Consider the following 18,458-nt stretch of genomic DNA (forward strand, 5'->3'; position numbering starts at 1 on the left):
GCCATGGTCTTTTTTTGTGTGTGTTGTATCTGCACTAATGAGAAAGTGTATTCTACATTTATTGAGATAATTATTATTATCTACATGTAAATGTAAGAGTAAATGCACATTTATTTTAACAATATGTGCTGGACTTTTTTTCTTTCATCAAATGACTATCAATCATGAAAACCATTAAGTGTGGACATTCAAAATCAAAGTCTTGCCAATAAATACAATTAAATATAATAGTCTCCATAAATATGCATTCTTTGCTTGTACCGATGGCATTGATGTTTCTCATTTGTTCACCTATGAGGAACTTGGCAGGAACTTTCAAGTACAGCTATAAGGTTTTAATTTTAAATACCTTCAGAGCAACAGAGTCTTTATAGACAATACTGTCATAATCCTGGAAAATTCACGGTTCTGCTTATATATTAAAAATAATATATATGTTTAAGGTTTCATTCTGTAGCCATAATATGCTTAAGGATGCTGCCGCTGAGCTATGACTTTTTAATGACCCTTTGTATAATACATGCTTTCTACCTTTCCTTCCCTTGAAAACCAATGTCAATCGTCTCATTCTTTCATGTTTATTAATCAGATGATGCTGAGTCTCGCAGACACAAAACAAATCAGTTTGACTATAGGGTTAGTCAAAATATATTTTATTTGTATAAAATGTGGCAAGTTCTGCTTATAGTTCACGTCTCTTCTTAAAAGTACAGTACCAATTAGCATAGCAGAGGTACAATAAAATGAATATGCTCAGCGTCCCACGTGTTTAAAAATATATAAAGTCAGTATATATCTTTACATTCACACGCTGCATAAGTACTGCTCCAAAATATTGTACTGTAGGTTGCACAGTGGCACTGCTTTTTTGGAGGTCTGAATGTCATCATGTTATACTCATCATATAATACATCTGGAATTTGTTGAGACAATGTATCCTTAGTTCATGGAAAAGAGAATTCCTCTGCAGTCTTGAACATGCAGCTGACAGCTCAATGATTCGGGAATGACTTACCCTGAAATAATTGCTGATTTTACAACGTGCTGGTGAGTAAACCTGGAAAGAAAGCGAATTAATAGGATCAGTCAGTTTTGTTTCTCTACACTGGTTGCAATAATGCCGCCTTTTTCATTGTTGTACCATCATTCATTGTGAAATGATCTAGTATTATTATTTTATATCTTATATAGAGATCCGTGTTTGAAGTGTGATGGTACAAATAGGGTCGGAGTACAAATCCAAAGTACTACTACTTTTACATTTATAACACCTCAGTGCCACTATTTTTTATAAGGAGATTCCACTTTCTATTTAAGGGGGGAAAAAACTATTTATTTTAAAGAAGTCTTTATCATTTATTTCGAACCATAAATATTATGAAAATCTTTCTAAATATGGTCAAAATAGCTATTCCTCAATGCTAAACATAGAATATTTTGAAGTTGGAAACAGTAACATGTCTTTTTTAAGTCACTATGATCAATGATAGAGATATAGTGTGGTAGATCCAGAGAGTTCCGTTATGGATTTAAAGAGACATTAACTTCAGCTAACATCTCGTTAAGTGCTAACGGATGTTAGTGCTAATGATATGCAACATAGGGGTTACTTGTAACAACGCGTATTCACAGAGCTCTGTTATAGTTGACACAGGGATTTAACATTACATTTGTTAGGTCATAGATAAAAGGTGGCGTTACTCACATCTGGACCATGAAAAGGCCAATTTTACAAGGTCTGGATAACTATGATTAGGTTGATTTATCTGCCATAGTGTTATTTACAGGATTCTTTTCCTCTTCTGTCCTCTTTTTTTACTTTAAATAAACACCTATTCGGGGTTTTGATGGGAGTAACGCCACTTTTGAGTGGCGGGAAAAAGTTTGTGAACCATAATGATAATTACGGAAATTCCATGGTTTTTCCATGATAACCTTCTTGAATCAAAACAAGTATTTTCTTAAATATGCAATAGGGTTTATATTAACCATTTCCATCTTTTGAAAAAAATTATGTAGAAATTAGACAAACAATGAGTAATTAAGAGTCTGAGTATGTGAAAAAGTAAGTGAAACCTAAGTTTTATCAGCTAAATTAAAGGTGATCATTAGAATCAGGTGTTTAAAAAGAATTAGCTAGATCTTCAGGTGTGAGTTTGGGAGGCCCCACACTATATAAAGACCAGAAACTTTGTGCATTTGGTTTTCCCATACAGGTGTGTGGAAACACACCATGCCACGATCAAAAGAAATCTCTGAAGACTTCAGAAAAGCAGTTATTGATGCTCCTCAGTCTAGAAAGGGCTACAAAACCATTTCTAAGGATTTTTGGCTCCACCAATCCACTGTAAGACATATGGAGGCAGTTCAAGACCACTGTCACTCTCCCCAGGAGTGGTCGTCCTTCAAAAATCTCTTCAAGACCAAATCGGCAATTCATCCAGGAAGTCACAAAGAACCCTAAAGTAACATCCAAGGATCTGCAGGCCACTCTCACCTTGGCTAATGTGAGTGTTCATTATTCAACTATCAGAAAAAAACTCAACAAGAATGGTGTTCATGGAGGGATAGCCAGGAGGAACAACTGCTCTCTAAAAAGAACATTGCTGCCCGTCTGAAGTTCGCCAAAGAGGACATAGATGGTCTACAAGACTTCTCAAACATTGTTCTCTGGACAGACAAGTCAAAGGTAGAATTTGTTTGGCCTCAATGAGAAATGTTTGAACAGAAGAACCTCATCCCAATCGTCAAACATGGTGGTGGGAGTGTGATAGTTTGTGGCTGCTTTGCTGCCTCAGGACCTGCATGGCTTACCATCATTGACACAACCATTAATTCTGCATTGTATTAGAAGATTCTAGAGGAGAATGTAATGTCATCCGTCTGTGAGCTGAAGCTGAAGCGAAAGTGGGTCATGCAGCAAGAAAATGATCCTAAACTTACAAGCAAATCTACAGAAGAATGGCTGCAAAATAAAAACAATCTGCATTTTAGAATGGCATAGTCAAAGTCCAAACGCAAACCCCATGAAATTCAGACAGGACCTGAAGTGAACTGTCCATGCAGGGAAGCCTTCAAATGTCACTGTGGAAGCAGTTCTGTAAGGAGAAATGGGCCAAAATTCCTCAAAACCGATGTGAGAGACTGTCCAGCAGTTGCAGGAAACGCTTAGTTGAAGTTATTGCTGCTGAAGGGAGTGCCTCCAGGCACTGAATCTAAAGGTCCACATACTTTTTCACACATAGATATTGAATGTTGAATCATTTGTGGAGAAATAAATTATAAAAAAGCATCATGTTTTTGTGTAATTTGTTTGATCAGGTTATCTTTATCCATTATTAGGACTTAGATTAAGATCTAATAAAACATTTTAGATTTGAAATATGTGAAAATCCTAAGTGGTTCACAAACTTTTTCTCGCCACTGCTTTGTGGACACTAGCTTTGTGGACACCCGTTAAACTCAGGGAAGCTAACACGTCACGTTAGTAGTCCAGATTTAAAGGAACGCTGTGGATCCGCCACAGTGTACGGTATGTATCATGAAGCTTAACTTCAATCCATGCTAGCCTCAAAAAAATATATATGAAAAAATATAATTCCTTTTGAAAGGGCATACTTCCACATTTCTAGAGGTCTCTCATAGACTTGTTTGGGCCCTTCTAACAGGGAGAAAGTCCCAGTGGAAACAGTTATTTGCCTGGTATAGAATAAGCATGGCATATAGAATCAGATGAAGCTTTCATTCCAGTCTGATGATGTCACTGTCCTCAGTTGCAACGCAGACCCTATACATAATGAGATAGGAAAGGGATTCTAGGACTGGGAATAGCAACACTAGAGTCTTACTGAAACAAAAACAACTCTTACAACTATTAGAGAGAAATGTTGGGGGAGGAGGGGGGGAATATGGTAGGACTTGTAAATGGTCACAGTTTTCATATGACTAGTTTATGCTCATCTTGGTCAGGGTTCCTTCTTTAATGCCTGGGGACAGGTAGATACACTTACTGGTCCATGATGTATGTACATCTTTATATAGCACCCACAATGTTCTCTGAGCTTTTCAAAGAGACAGTACAGGAAACTATAATACAATAAGTGTAATTAAAAACAGACAAGAGGAAAAGAAATCCCTGCCCCGGAGATTTTACAATCTAAGTGGTATGTTGTCAGAGACAGGAGGCGAGGAAATAAGTTTGGTAGATGGCAGTGCTTGACCACAATGATCACAAGGAGCTCAATTAAAACTGTCCTTATACACTGCAAAGTTTATTTGTCATAACCAGCCGAAGATTCATATTTATGGAGAAATATTGTTTTATAATGGTGATTTACACAGTACTGCAGTCATTGCAACTCTGCATTCATTCTTCATCTTTATAGGAGCATAGCATGTATGAATACACATGTAATGGTAGGCAGAAAAGTTGGAAACCTTACATGCTCAGTGTTGTGTTCTATTTTATAATCGAGCCTACAAAATTATCAACTGGCTTCTTAGGCTGTGTCCATAGTGGATTGCACTTGCTTCCTCCTCCTCCTCCTGGCGACAGGCTTCAAATACAGACTTGTTTGTATCGTGACGCTCTCCCTGTAGCATGTGCACGTGCTATCGTGTGCACACGATGTGCATATGCATTGGCGTCCTAGTGTTTGTTTTCTCGCGCCGTATCCTGCACTATGGACAAAGCCTTATAAGTAGTATTTCTCTCTATTTACATCCTTATCTATTGCTCTCTTTAATCAGAATGCTGGATAGAAGCTCAGTTGCAGACTCATTTGTACAAATCAAGTGTGGCGGCCCTGGCAAAAGTATGATACCTGACCATTTTTTAAAACTGATAACGTTTCAGGCTTGGTCATGGAATACAACATAATGTTTGAACATGTAAAGAATCCTCTACAATTGTCTTCTTATAACTCAATTTGTGTTGAAACATGCAAGGCTCAACATGGAATAATTTCAATGCCAGGGAAGTCTACAACGGTAAAGAGCAAACAATAATTCCCAAACCCAATGCATGTATTATATATTCCATCATATTTTTACTTGTGTTTTTTTAGTACTAGGCTTTTGGGTCTCCTACATTTGCAAACTTTTCTAACACATCTTGAATGATAACATAACTAATAGAAATTGAAGCTAAGGAATTGGATGGCTGATCCGTTTAGTTGAAGTTCAATCTACCGGCAAGACTTACTACGCGGTTTCGATCACAGTATACCCATAGCCGAATGCTTTCAATTTAATTCAAACCCCATATGTAACTTTGAAGCAGTGATGGGATAAAGAATAGGATGTGAGTAGCACTGTGGTTAGTGAACTCAAAGTGGAAAACACCGTTTGAGAGCACTGCCGTTACAAGTCTCTTTCTCTCTCTGTGCCCAGGACATACTTGAAAACGAGAGGTAACTCTCAATGTATTACTTCCTGGTAAAAATATTTTATAAATAATAAATAAATAATAGTGCCTCAGGAACCTGGCTGGTATTTCACTTCTGAATTGTTCCACTACCAGCATACATACAATAAATTATTATTAAACTTGCAATTCGTGATAGACTATTTTACAACACTAGTTTTTGTTGATGCAAATGTTTTATGCTTTCTACAGAGATGTGTTTCTTTTCTTCTTCATGATGTATGCTTGTATTTTTTTTTAGCCCTGTATGAAATGGTTACCATTATGTTCCACGGCACAGAAAGTCTTAGGCTAGGTCCCCACTGCCTGCTGCAGGGTGCGCTGTGGCGTGCGCTGCAGGGACAAGTACCGCCTCTCAATGGGGCCGGGGCCGGGCCCGCTACCTACCTTGGCCGCAGCGCTGCACGGTCACATTTTTCTGAAGACAGTAAAACTGTCTTCAGAACTGGCAATGGGGTGCAGGCCACGCCCCCTGGCATTTCAGCCAATGAGGGCCAACCTGCCGCGTGACGTCATGGCTGCGTCCCCCCCCCCCACCACGCCCTCGTCACCCCCCCCCCCCGCCATGCCCTCGTCACACCCCCCTCCCCCTGTCTTTCCCCCTGCAGCTGTGCACAGACGGGAACAGGGCTACAAGTGCCGCCAGCCTGGCAGACGCGCGTGTAGCGCTGACACCGGGGCCATAGCCTTACCCTCTACTGAATTAAATATGTATCACATGACTGAAGGAGAGATAAAAAAAAATACTTTAAAAAAAATTGTATGTTTGAATATTTTAAATGTTTTGGAAAAAAATACTATGATTTCATGTGCTTTTCTCGAAAACATTATTTTTAAAAAAGTATTACACTTTTAAACTTTTGGGATGTCCTGTTTGGGGACCAGCTGTTTATTGTGTCTATTATTATGATAGAGTTAGTGGAAAGTAATTAAGTTCATACGTTCTTATATCCATAAGTTATTCATATGTTGTAATGTCTTATGTTTTTGTGCTGAGGTATGTGCTGACCATAACACTACTGACCCCATAAAGCATATCATATTTTAGCATTTTTACAAGCACCTTCTGTATTGCATTCCCATCATTGCTGATTTCTGTTGGATATTATTATTACATTACAGTTGGAATAGTAATTAAGTTCTGTTACACAGAAATGAGTCACATTTTCAAATTTGAAAAAAAAATCATAGTTGATGTTGCTAAGCAAAGTACTTAGGGACTTATGTATCCAGGGACAATTGAAGCTTCCAAAGACATTTTAAACATGTATGTCAACAGATCAATCTTTAACGATAATGTTCAAATAGTTTGGCCTTTGTGCTTCAATTTGCTATTCGGAGGGTGATTTTAACAGGTTTACGAGAGGTGTTATATGACACGTAATACAATGAGATGTATCGCTAGGTTCTCTGCTCCTGTTTGTCCTACTAAAGGTCCACAATTGAACCGAAACGCTGACACCTTCTTCAGTAAACTATATGTTGAGAACACAATATATGGTTCTATCAAAATATCCCACTACCCAATGGAGTTCTGTCATACATTACGAGTGGCTTTTTGCAATTGAGCTTATCAATAAGCTCTAGCTAGTCTGACGTGCTTCTCAGACTAATTTTGATGGAGATGCAATTAAAAAAAAGGATGTTTATCTGTGTGATTGCACACACTATGCTGCACTTAATACCCTGTGTAAATAAGTGGGAAAATATCAAATTAATTATGGGGGGAAAACAAAAGTGTTGTAGAAGTTATGCTGCCCCTTGATCATTTCAATAGGTGGAAACAGACAGTTATGTTAAAGGAGCAGTTGCCCCCTGCCCCCCCCCCCTTTTTTTTTTACATGTATAGAAAGCAGGGGGACTCCTGAAGCTGAACCGTTTTCATTTCAGCTCTGAGTTCCCCTGCTGGGGATGGTGCTACTAGTACAGTTCTGCTCAGGGCAAACAAAATGGAGGTTTAAATCTCTCGTGTCACACGTCATCCTCCATGGAGTATCGGCTACATGTTCTCTGGTATCTCCGTAAGCAGGAGGTTCACGGAGCTGAAATGAATGCGGTTGAACTCCGGATACCCCCTGCTTCCCATATACTGTATGTATAAAAAAAAAAAAAGGGGGGGGGGGGGGGACAGGGTGGGGACTCCAAAGGGAACTGCTGCTTTAAAGTAGATAAATAAAAAGAATAAGTTATTATGGTACATCTGCTATCCTTTACTCCAAAACATGATGGCTCCAGTGTAGCTAGCAAGCATCATTGTCTTCAAGATTGTCATATGCCTTCAGGACTATCATGGAATCAATGACATTTCGGACTGCAGACAGCCTCAACACGATCTTTGTTTTCACAAACAGACCGCTCTGTAGTAAATTAATCAAAATGATCACTTCTTTTGTTTAGAAAAACAATGAGAGCCTTTTGCCCTACAATTGTGCCCAGAGCCAGGTGTTAATGGCTACAGTCTTCTGGACCACATCATTGTCATGCTATAAGCCTCAGCAACTGTGGGCCAGACTATATCAGTTCTTGGGGGGTGTGTGTAAGATCTTACATTTTAAATGGGATGCAACTATCACTGATACTTATTGTGCTATCTAATTACGCTTACCTAGTGTAAGTGACAGACATAATTAGCATTTATCTAGAGGTTTGAGCTGCAGAAATGCAATAGTTTAGAGTACAGTGGTGACTGGCTCCCCTACAGTGCTACGCATGGAAACGCCCTGGTGGGTTTTACCATACATGCTATGGATTTGCAGTCATTGCTTAGCCTGCTGTGCTGGAGAGAGAGAACAGTTGGAGAGGCTGCTGCTGCTGTTTAGATCTGTGTTACTGTAGTTAGGAGTTTATTCATTTAGTCTTCCACGAATGAAAGAAGAAAAAAAAAGGAGGGGGGGATCGAAAAGAAAAGGTTTGCGGAGTCCTAATCTTCCCTTTGGCTGATCTCCTCTGGAATATGGATACCAGTGAGGCTCTTGTTTGAAACATCTGTCTTTATGGTTTTACATGGGAGGATTGAGCAAAATGATAGTAACACGTGAGTTGAATCAGCCTTAATTTCTTTGAAGTGATCAGGGGCATCCAACATCAAATGAAGTACAATCGGATTGTAGTAGGGACTTGTGTATATAGAATAATGTCCTGGTGGTCCAGTTATCTTCTGATGCTCATCGCTCTGTTAGGAATTGAAGTGGAGGGGTCACTGATTGGGACATTTTTTATCCTCGCTATATTTGCCTTAACTATTTGTTGCAGAGATCAGTGCTATGCCCAGTGTCCCTGCATGTGTTGATTATTCCTATACAGTATGTAATTTGAGAGCACAGAATGAATTGGCTGTAAATAAACTCCTCTTCAGAGCCTTTTTATATGTAAAAGTAACTGTAGGCAGGAGGGATTATTCAAGGGAGTTTTCCACTTGTCATTACACTATTCTTTGCAGTAAACAGACCAATGTTGTATTGCTATGTTGATAGGTTATGCAGTTAAATAAAATCACTTGCAAATATGCCCAGGTCCTGGGGTAGTTTGCTTACAGGAGCTTCCAGTTAGTTAAATAATGTACAAAGAAGCCGCCTGTTTGACTTTGGGTAAAGGATCAGATTTTATTCCAGTGGTCGGTCAAAGAAACTATTGGGACTCTGCAAATGTTCCCTGAGATGCCTGGATTTGTCCAGCTGCAATTAGCTGATAGTATGGTCTCTTCCACAAAGGAAGATAGCAACCATTATCACCTTAGAATTGGCTATTTGCATAATGCTTTGATTCAAAATGTGGCTGATTCCGCCTGTTGTCTATATATCTATGGTCATATGCATTCACATAATTTGTTGGTTCAGAAATGGCTTTACAATGTGTAGTTGTATGATAAAATTCTGGCTGTAATTAGGGATGTTCACTGTACAATCAAGCTTGGTGATGCTGGGAAAACCAGCAGATCATTGATTGCATAGAAGATGAATATCAAGGTGATGGTTTCTGCAAGATTAACGAGAGCAAGTGATGGGTTTTTTATTATTATTATTATTATTCATTCCATACATACTGATCTATATAAAACCGGAAATTAAAATGATATTGTAACCATTTATGGAACAATGTTTTTCTTGATGAAATAAATGCAATCAAGCAATAGTAAAAAAAAAAAAAGATGTACAGATATAATCTAGCAAACTAAATTAGGGGTAATAAAAAAATTAGGCATTTGTGTGTATGGTATGACCATGCATGTTACAGGTACGTTTTTTATTCATACATATCGGTAACATACAGTATGTACTCTACTTGTAAACTTGTATGTGTGTATGCTTGTGTTTTACATTATTTTTTTTAATAATATGTAAACATACATGTAACAAAAACAAACATTTAATTCTACTAAACAGAACAATGCAATATAATTGTATGTCTTTATTTATATAGCGCCATTAATGTACATAGCGCTTCACAGTAGTAATACACTGGACAATCATATAAATAACAAATAATACAAATAACAGATCATGGGAATAAGTGCATCAGACATAAAAGGAACATTGTGGAAGGAGTCCCTGCTCCGAAGAGCTTACAGTCTAATTGTACACGACTGTCTGGTTTAAGACATTAATTAGAAAGAAATTTCATATTAGGTTTATAATATTTCTCACACTATGTAGTCAAGTACAATATTTCCAGAGATCTAGAAAGCATTTGATTTGACATTTTGTAATGTCTTGTATACTTAACATTGTTTGTAATCTTGATTTTATATATATATATATATATATATATATATATATATATATACACACGCACACACACACATATTATATATACACTCTTATACATATACTTATACTTTTATATACTTATACTTATATATACTTATACTGTCCAAAGAGGTTTGTTGATATATGAAATACCTGAAATCTCCTTTTGCGCTGTACAACTGATCTAATACATAGTAGGGCTATGGAATTCCTTCTTTAGCTAAGCAGACACACATACCATACATATTTCTTTTCCCTGGCACAGTTTTGAACAGTAACTCCTTTTTTTTTTTTTTTAACTTTGAGGCCAGGTCCTTGTTGCAGCATGTGGGGCTGGAACTTTTTTTTAACTCCTTTGTTGCCAAATAGGGGTCTGCAATGCTTTGCAGTATCTTGCTGGCCACTCTGACAGGGCAGGGATCAATGGTACATCTTTCATATGGACTTGCAACTTTTCTGTTTTTGTGCTCCATGCAACAGTAAGTAACCCAGATTTTTATTTGTGTAATATACCATGAACTGCAAAAAAATAAAAATAAATCATATTTATGTATATCCGATAGGAACAACCTCTTGCATATAATCAATTGTATTGGTGTGTGTACATGTTAATAATAGTCATATATCATCCAAACCAGCAGTTCAGAGGAAGGATACAGCACTCCAGGTAAGTTTAGTGCTGATATATAGATATTTCCCTTTTTAACATGATAAACATATTTTTTAATTCTGCAGTCCTCAATAAGTCAGTTATTTCCAAGAACAGCATTAAACACTATGGGGGAACAGTAAGGATAGAGGGCAAAATAATGTTTTCATAGCTACTCTATAGCTTTAGCCTGACTTTTGCAAAATGTAAATTCTTTCTGTTGTTGTTTTCCCTTTATTACACGAACATGCTATGGGTAAAAACAGTGCAGCTTGCAATGTGAGTTGAAAACGTTACAACAGAACTCGGGCGTATTAAAGCAAGGAAAGTGAGAGGGATTTACATCACAACCTATCACACAGCCTTGTTTAGAGGGAGCAGGGCTATCATTTGTAAGATCTTTTCCTAAATGATCAGTTGGGTTGTAATCTTTTGAATGGGCAATCCCTCATAGGACTAATGTTGATTAACTCAAGTGACCTGTTTAAGGGGTTTCATCTGGGTAAACAGTTTTGTCCAAATTTGACACCTATAAGTATTAATTTTTATTTTGTAAAAACATTTTTTTTTAAAGTTTAGATTTGGTTTCCTCTCTCACCTCCCTTGTGTCAGCAAGTCCCACGTCCCCCGTAACGTTATTGGTTTTCTGATAAGGGTAAAGAAAACATTTGATTTGACAAACACTTACCCATTCAGAGGCCCCTTAAAAATTAAACAGGATTATTATGTGGGATTGCACCATTCATTGTGTTATCCAGAAGTATACACTGAAGAACACATGTTATGTTACTTTAATCAGTATCTGTAAATATCCATGACTGATTTGGTAACTAAACCTTTTTTACTACCCATTTGACATATTCCGTTACACTATGTGATCAACTACTCTCTTTTGTCTCGGCCATTACGATGCTATAAGACTTCCCAAACTCGCAAAATTAATAAGAATTAGCACGTCTATAATTCAAACCCTGATTTGGTGTCAGCCTCATATTTTCCAGGCCTAAATCTGCAGAGATGTTATACCTTTTATATTGAAATAACCAATAATAATGAAAGGCTCCCGAATAATAAAAGAAGTTGTGCTTTTCCATTAAAGTGGCAATTTCTTTGTCCAGAAACCCCTAACTTGCACCAATTTCAGTCCTTTGATCTGTGCAATTACTGAGAAGACTGTTGTGCCCTTTGCTTTTCACCCAGTGATTGTCTAAACAATCAAACGCCAGAATTATATAATGAAGTATAAAATCAGAATATAAAGGATTTTGTATAAAAATGATCTTCTTTGGACTACACAATGTACATTCTATCCTTGGTAAATAGGTGTAGCCAGAGTTGGAGTTGATTGCAAGTTCAATTTCAATCCCACTGTGACCTTACATGTCACTTTATCTTTTTATGCTTTAGGCATCAAACGTTACAATATAAAATCTTCAGGACAAGGGATCATTATGTCTATGATCAGCACTGTGTACAATAGTGGCTCTGTATAAAACAAAGCAGACCTTTTTTTATCCACACCCTCTTTGTGGAAACCCCTTGAGCTTCAGTCTTGGATTTTACGGTGTATCCCACACCCTAGCTGTGTATAGATTTATTTACTCTAACTGTAGGAGAATAGGTGCACTCACATGAGCATACAAAGCGCCTCCAGTGCCTGGAAGTTCACCCACGATTGGGAGATGAATAGAATATAAATAATTTCTCAAAGGCAGAGTGAGCCGGCACTCCAGGGGTCTTGGAAAAAAAAAGATATTCTTTATTGCAAACGAATCGACGTTTCAGTCACTAACACTGTGACACATCTTGACAAAGGTCAGTGTTGGTAACCGAATTGTCGCTTCGCTAGGAATAAAGAATATATTTTACAAGACCCCATGGGTACCAGTTCTCTCTCTCCTTTTTGGAGAATTTGTTTATAGATTTATTCACTTACACCCACTCACTGCAAGATGTTGTAATAATAGATTCTGAATGCCGAGTAGTGGGTGTGAATTCATTTTAACTTTTAATAATTCATTTGAAAAAACAGTTGTAAATAGAAATTACGTCCCTTAAAGTCTCTTTTGGAACAACTTTTTTACTTGTAATACTCCTTTTTATGCTTGTGATTGATGCTTGCTCTTTTTGTTAGCACTTTATTTATTTTTTAGTTATTTGTGATTTAAAAAACAAACGGCTGCTGTTCCTCACTCCCTCCTCCCCCCTTACTACAAAAGTATTTCATGCATTAAGTGATCTCTAAAGCCAAAAAACCCCACCTCACAATATTTATTATTTTGGGGCTGCGGAGTTACCCAATCAGAAGCTGGAGTTGCATGTCACCATGAAGTCACAACATTCTATTGGCCATCAGAGTTGGACTGGAACCACTGGCTATGTTTCTCCTAGCCCAATATTGCCAAGGGATTTCAAAATTCAATATATCAGGTACCAGGGGGTACCCCGCAGCTTAGACTTCTGCTGTTCAGCCCCAGCAGACACCTTGTTTAAAATACTAAGGATAAAGCAAGAGCCGCATGACACGCTGCTTTGCGTTGATACAGAGGCCTAATGACGTTCCTTGGCTTGGGCCCTGTCACGCCAACGGCCACTTATGACTGGCCAGGTACATCATGGACACTTTTTTTAAAATTATTTCCTATGGGGTGTAGGCCCCTTCCTATTTAGTTGCCAGTATTCAGTGGTTGGTTGCCCCAACGTGCTGTAGGACCGATGTTACGCTGGTGTCTGGAGGTTATTAAAGCACATTCCCAGCCTAATATTTTTATTGGTGATGTATTCTTCTTTAAACAGACTTACAAACCTGCAGTAGTGTTTATGTAGACACCTATTTTGCCAATTCTCACTTTCTCCACCCTATTAGCGCAGAACTGACTGCTGCTTGGCCATGAATATGTCAACTTCTACATTGATTCCTGCCAAAGCTATTTGAAGTCCAGCAGTAACACACAAATATGGGACGAGTTAGTGACCATTTTAAAGCAGTAGTCGGTGTTGATCGCCATTTTTTAAGAGATTTCCCTTTTTGCAACGTGGTTTTTATTTTTTAAATCCGGTGCTTGGTTCTGAGAGCGGAGTATTAATAATAATAATAGCATGTTTTTGTATAGCGCTGCTAATTTTACGTAGCGCTTTACAGAGACATTTTGCAGGCACAGGGCCCTGCCCCGTGGAGCTTACAATCTATGTTTTTGGTGCCTGAGGCACAGGGAGATAAAGTGATTTGCCCAAGGTCACAAGGAGCCGACACCGGAAATTGAAACAGCAGGTTCATCTGCTTCAAACTCAGTGTCAGTCAGTGTCTCCTTCTCCTATAGGTGTCTGGTAGTTTAAAATGGAGCTCTTCCTAGAGCTTGGTAGTCTAGAGCAGGGGTGCACGAACTGGGGGGTGGGGGGGAGGTTGCAAAATGTTCTGGGGGTGGGGGTGCGGCGCTTACAAAGGCCGCACGCTCTTCCACAACATTTAAATTAAATGCTGGGGGGCATGTGGGGCCTCTTAAGCTGCGGCCATCATTTGTGCGATGGTGCGCGGCGCAAACAAAATATAGTACCTGTTACAGGCCGGCAATAGTGCGCGTGATGAAGAGGGATCGCGTGGCAGAATTTTGAAGAGACACATGATTTTATATTTTCGCGTCATGGGAGCGGTTGAGCCAATGAGGGTGAACTAGCCTGGTGATGTCACGACCATGCCTCCGCCACGCTGCCCTGTCGCGAGCGAATCTGAGTCCACAGATCGTTCAGGTGCGCGCGACTCCATGCACTTGAGGGCAGGGAAGCGTGATCAGGGGGGGATAGCAGGAAGGTGGGCGCAAATGGAGCAGGATATACTAAAATTATGAATTTAACTTCTAAGCTTCCATGGGAGATTGCTGATTCAACTGGTGTTTTGGGTACATACAGTACTTCATAGCATGGTGCAGAAAACTATTTTCTCTCTCAAAAGATCTATCAATTGTGGTTTATTTTCCTTACCATTAAATCCCTTGAAACAACGATGGGAGAAAAAAAAGCTATTTAAATATATTATACACTTTTTTAATGTCATTATATTTTTAAGCAATCTAAAATTGCTTTTCTTCAATTATTATTTTTTTTAAATAAAAAACATCAAAGCTTTGCAGCTTAAATACAGCAACATCATTTTTTTTTGGTGTGCATTGCTAGCCCCTCTGGCGATTAAATGGTTAAAGAAGGCTGAACAAAATTTTTTATTGAAGGAACTTGCCTTGTAATGAAAAGGTTAATTTTGGCATTTCATCAGCCTGGCAGGTCCCCTCTGACTATGATGATCTGTCTCAGAGACAAGTGTGGCAACAATGTGTGGGGTGCTACATTCAAAAAGAGTGGAATGTGTCTTGTTCTGAATTCAAACAAACAACACCAGAACAATACTCTGACACAGACATTTGTACAGGATGGACGTGAGAATGAAAGAGTGTCAGGGACGGCACCTTTTGGAGGTGAATTATAGGAAACCATGGCTTCCGGTTCCTATGTGGAGTGCAATTCAACTTTGTGCAGAAACTGATTGTCTTGATTGACAGAGTGCCAAGTTTTGAAGTAAGCTCAGCCTGGGTCCATGCAAAACGCACAATAGTGTTGATGCTAAGATCCCTTTTTAAAAGAAATGCAAAACTGAAGAGCAGATCTATCAAATGAAATAAAAAAAAATCTAGTTTGTATTGTTTGTTTAAAACTGGTATGTTTGCACGAGCCTCTGAAAAAGAGCCCGCTAAGTTTCTTGCAAAAACTTTCATATTTCTAAATTGTTGTCAAAGGAACAAAAATAGTATTACTGTCAGTGTGTATAGTGATCATGAAAAAATAAATGCCTAAGCCTGCCTTCTTTTACAAAGGAGTAGCATGTCTCCAGATGACTTAATAGCCGGATACTAATTATTTACAAAATGAGCTTCAAGTTGAAACATTTCCCAGAATCCTTTGAGGGAACTCGGTATGGCTGCCAGAGTAACTGCGATTTAAATGTGTGTTTCCGCTCTTGAGAAAAGACAGAAATTTTGAATGTTTTACAAGATCTTCTCCAAATACAGATGGGATAGCTAGGGCAAGTACCCTATAAAATTGTACCAAATACAGAAGAATGTATATTGTATTTGATCTCAGACCTGCTATTAGAGAGGGTCGGGGTTCATTATAATGCATCTGATATCAAACACGCTATTAGAGAGTGTTCTGGTTCCGCATAATTTCACAATATAATTAAAGGGTTCCTTAACCCAAAAAAATGATGAAAATCACAGGGATGGTAAGTTTGGCTGCGACAAAACATCGTTGGCGGTCTGCCGCCACTACAACTCAACGCTGGGCAGGTCGTTGCTTGATATTTCGCCGCCCACGCTACAACCTCCTAAACAATTTTAAAATCTCAAAGTCCTGCACGCCCGTTGCTCTGACGCCACATAAACGGGACATTTAAATATGGTGCATCGAAGCGGCAGGACAGTCACATGAGCGGTGGCCTTGCGGGACATTGAGATTTAAAGATGGGGTTGGCGCACGACGGCGGACTGCCGGAGGCGCTTTGAACACGGCCAAATGTCCAAACCACTGAACTAGGGTAACATGACTGGATGTGGAGATGCTGGTGAGGAACTAGAAACACATCAGATAACACATTCACGACTTGGGTTAGAGGAACATTTTTGTGTTTAAATGTATGTAATTTTTGTGTCTTGATTTTCAATTTACACACTGCATTAAAAAAAATGCGTTTATTGTGAATCTTGCATAACTAGCTGCAGTAGCTGCTTTATCTTCTGCTGCAAACCTAATAATAAAGATCAACTTGGAAAGAAGAACTTTGAGTTGAGGTGACTTAGGAGAATGACAGGAAACCGTTCAAAACGATCAATATTTCTTAATATTTACTATTTTTCACTGTGACAGCTAGTTAGACTTCCATGACATATTTTTCCTTCATGTATCCTGGGAAGATTGACTCCTTTTAAGCATTTCGATGCTTTGAAGTATACTACAGATTTAGAATGTTTGTATTTTCAGTATACTAGGGGATTTTTTTTTTTTTTTTTGTAGTAGTAGTCGTATTATTCATTTGGATAACATTTATTTAAGATAACAGACGTCTGTCTGCTATGACTAGTTACTGACTGTGCTTCAAACCCATTTCTATGGTAACTTAACACAACTGTTGATTAGTGAAACATTCACAGAGCTTTACTTTTCCCCTAGAGGCAAAGAATTCAGTAATGAAACATGGATGTTCATTGATGTTGTATTTACTTTGGCTGTACCAGTCCATTTTATTTTTCCCAGTGATTCTCCTTCAGAAACACTGATATCCGGTGTGTCTCATAACCACAATGCAGGCAGCATGCTTTCTGCTATTACAAATCCTTTCCTTTTTCTGAAGACTGTGTTCAGGTCTTCTGTGGGGTGAGCCATGTGAGACACTGGGCTAGTCCACGGATCTCCTTTAAATCGGGGCTCATAACATGACGTTGCCTAAAAGAGGGACGGACGTTGTGTTACCTGAGTTTAACTTGCATCCCAGAAGCTAATTACATGCAAAAAACGTCCAAACTACAGCTTGTTAGAATAGACTTAATGCTACGTTATTGTAGTATAAGGTTGTATTATCTCCCAATAAGGTGACATTAGTGACGTTTTGGCGTTACCAGAACCTGAAATGGAGCTTTAAAGGTGCAATCCCACATACTTGGCCAGAAAGCATACTTGTATGCATGTTTAAGATAATGTCTTATTTGCATCTCATTATAAATAATAGCTGTTCTAGTTAAAGCAGAAGTCCAAGTTGCCTTTTTATTTATTTAATTTTTTTCCTTTTAATATGTCCTTCATTACAATCCACACAATAAGTCATTAGCTAAGTTGCCAATCGATCGGTGAAGATAAGGCTCTGGGGGGTTCACTAAATGGCTGTCAGTGCAGCAGAAGAGGACCAAAGACGCAAAGTTATGTGGGACGATCATGTGACCAGGCAGTCATTAGATACAATTGGTGCACTACTAAAGAGAGGACAGGGCTCAAAAAGTGGTGTGCCAGAGCCTGTTTCAGAAGAAGAAGGGGATGTGACTTTGTAAATGGTTGCTATAGAAACAAAAATGCTTGTTACATTATAATACATTAAATATGTCATTCACAGTGGTTTAAAAAAAATGCTGATTTATTTTTAAAAAAAAACAGGATATTGCTTGGTGTGCACCTTTAAGGCAATGCTCTTTATATTAGAAAATATGGCAACGTTATATTATTGTCCTTTTGAAGTTACACTGTTGGTATTAATGTGACATTAAAGCTGCAGAAATCGCTGATTCGTCTCACAGAAGCTAGAGTTTAAATCATGATTTTGAAGACTAAATTATTATTATTATTATTATTATTTTTAAAGGGTTGGACATCCACATGTGGCGAGATACTAACATAAAATATGCTTCTTGTTGTGGATTGCTTAACCAAACTTTATGGATCTGAGTGTGTGCACCAAGTTTTAGGCAGGATAGATTATAGGGAAAAAGGCCCATTTCAGTGTCTGCATTGGAGTAATGTCAGAGTTGGGTATGACTTAAATACCGCTACATAATGTCCTGACGTTAACCATAATAAAGCTTATTGGGTGAAAATCGTTTAGGCC

At 38.3% G+C, this 18,458-nt stretch overlaps 1 protein-coding gene across 4 annotated transcripts in view; it reads left to right on the top strand.

Moving 5' to 3' along the window:
* Window positions 1-18,458, top strand: part of LOC142495853 (rho GTPase-activating protein 7-like) — a 405,729-nt gene that overhangs the window by 347,867 nt on the left and 39,404 nt on the right. Inside the window, exon 1 of one of the 4 annotated variants that reach the window (XM_075601888.1) lies at window positions 8,176-8,459. The exons of 2 other annotated variants lie outside the window; for them this stretch is intronic. In XM_075601888.1, coding sequence (XP_075458003.1) covers window positions 8,429-8,459 — 31 coding nt within the window. In that variant the 5' untranslated portion in view covers window positions 8,176-8,428. Of the gene's footprint in view, window positions 1-8,175; window positions 8,460-10,481; window positions 10,650-18,458 lie in introns of those variants that run through there. One more of the 4 variants, XM_075601887.1, reaches the window with a different exon arrangement.

This window comes from Ascaphus truei, chromosome 5 (assembly GCF_040206685.1).
Source record: "Ascaphus truei isolate aAscTru1 chromosome 5, aAscTru1.hap1, whole genome shotgun sequence".
NCBI lineage: Eukaryota > Metazoa > Chordata > Amphibia > Anura > Ascaphidae > Ascaphus > Ascaphus truei.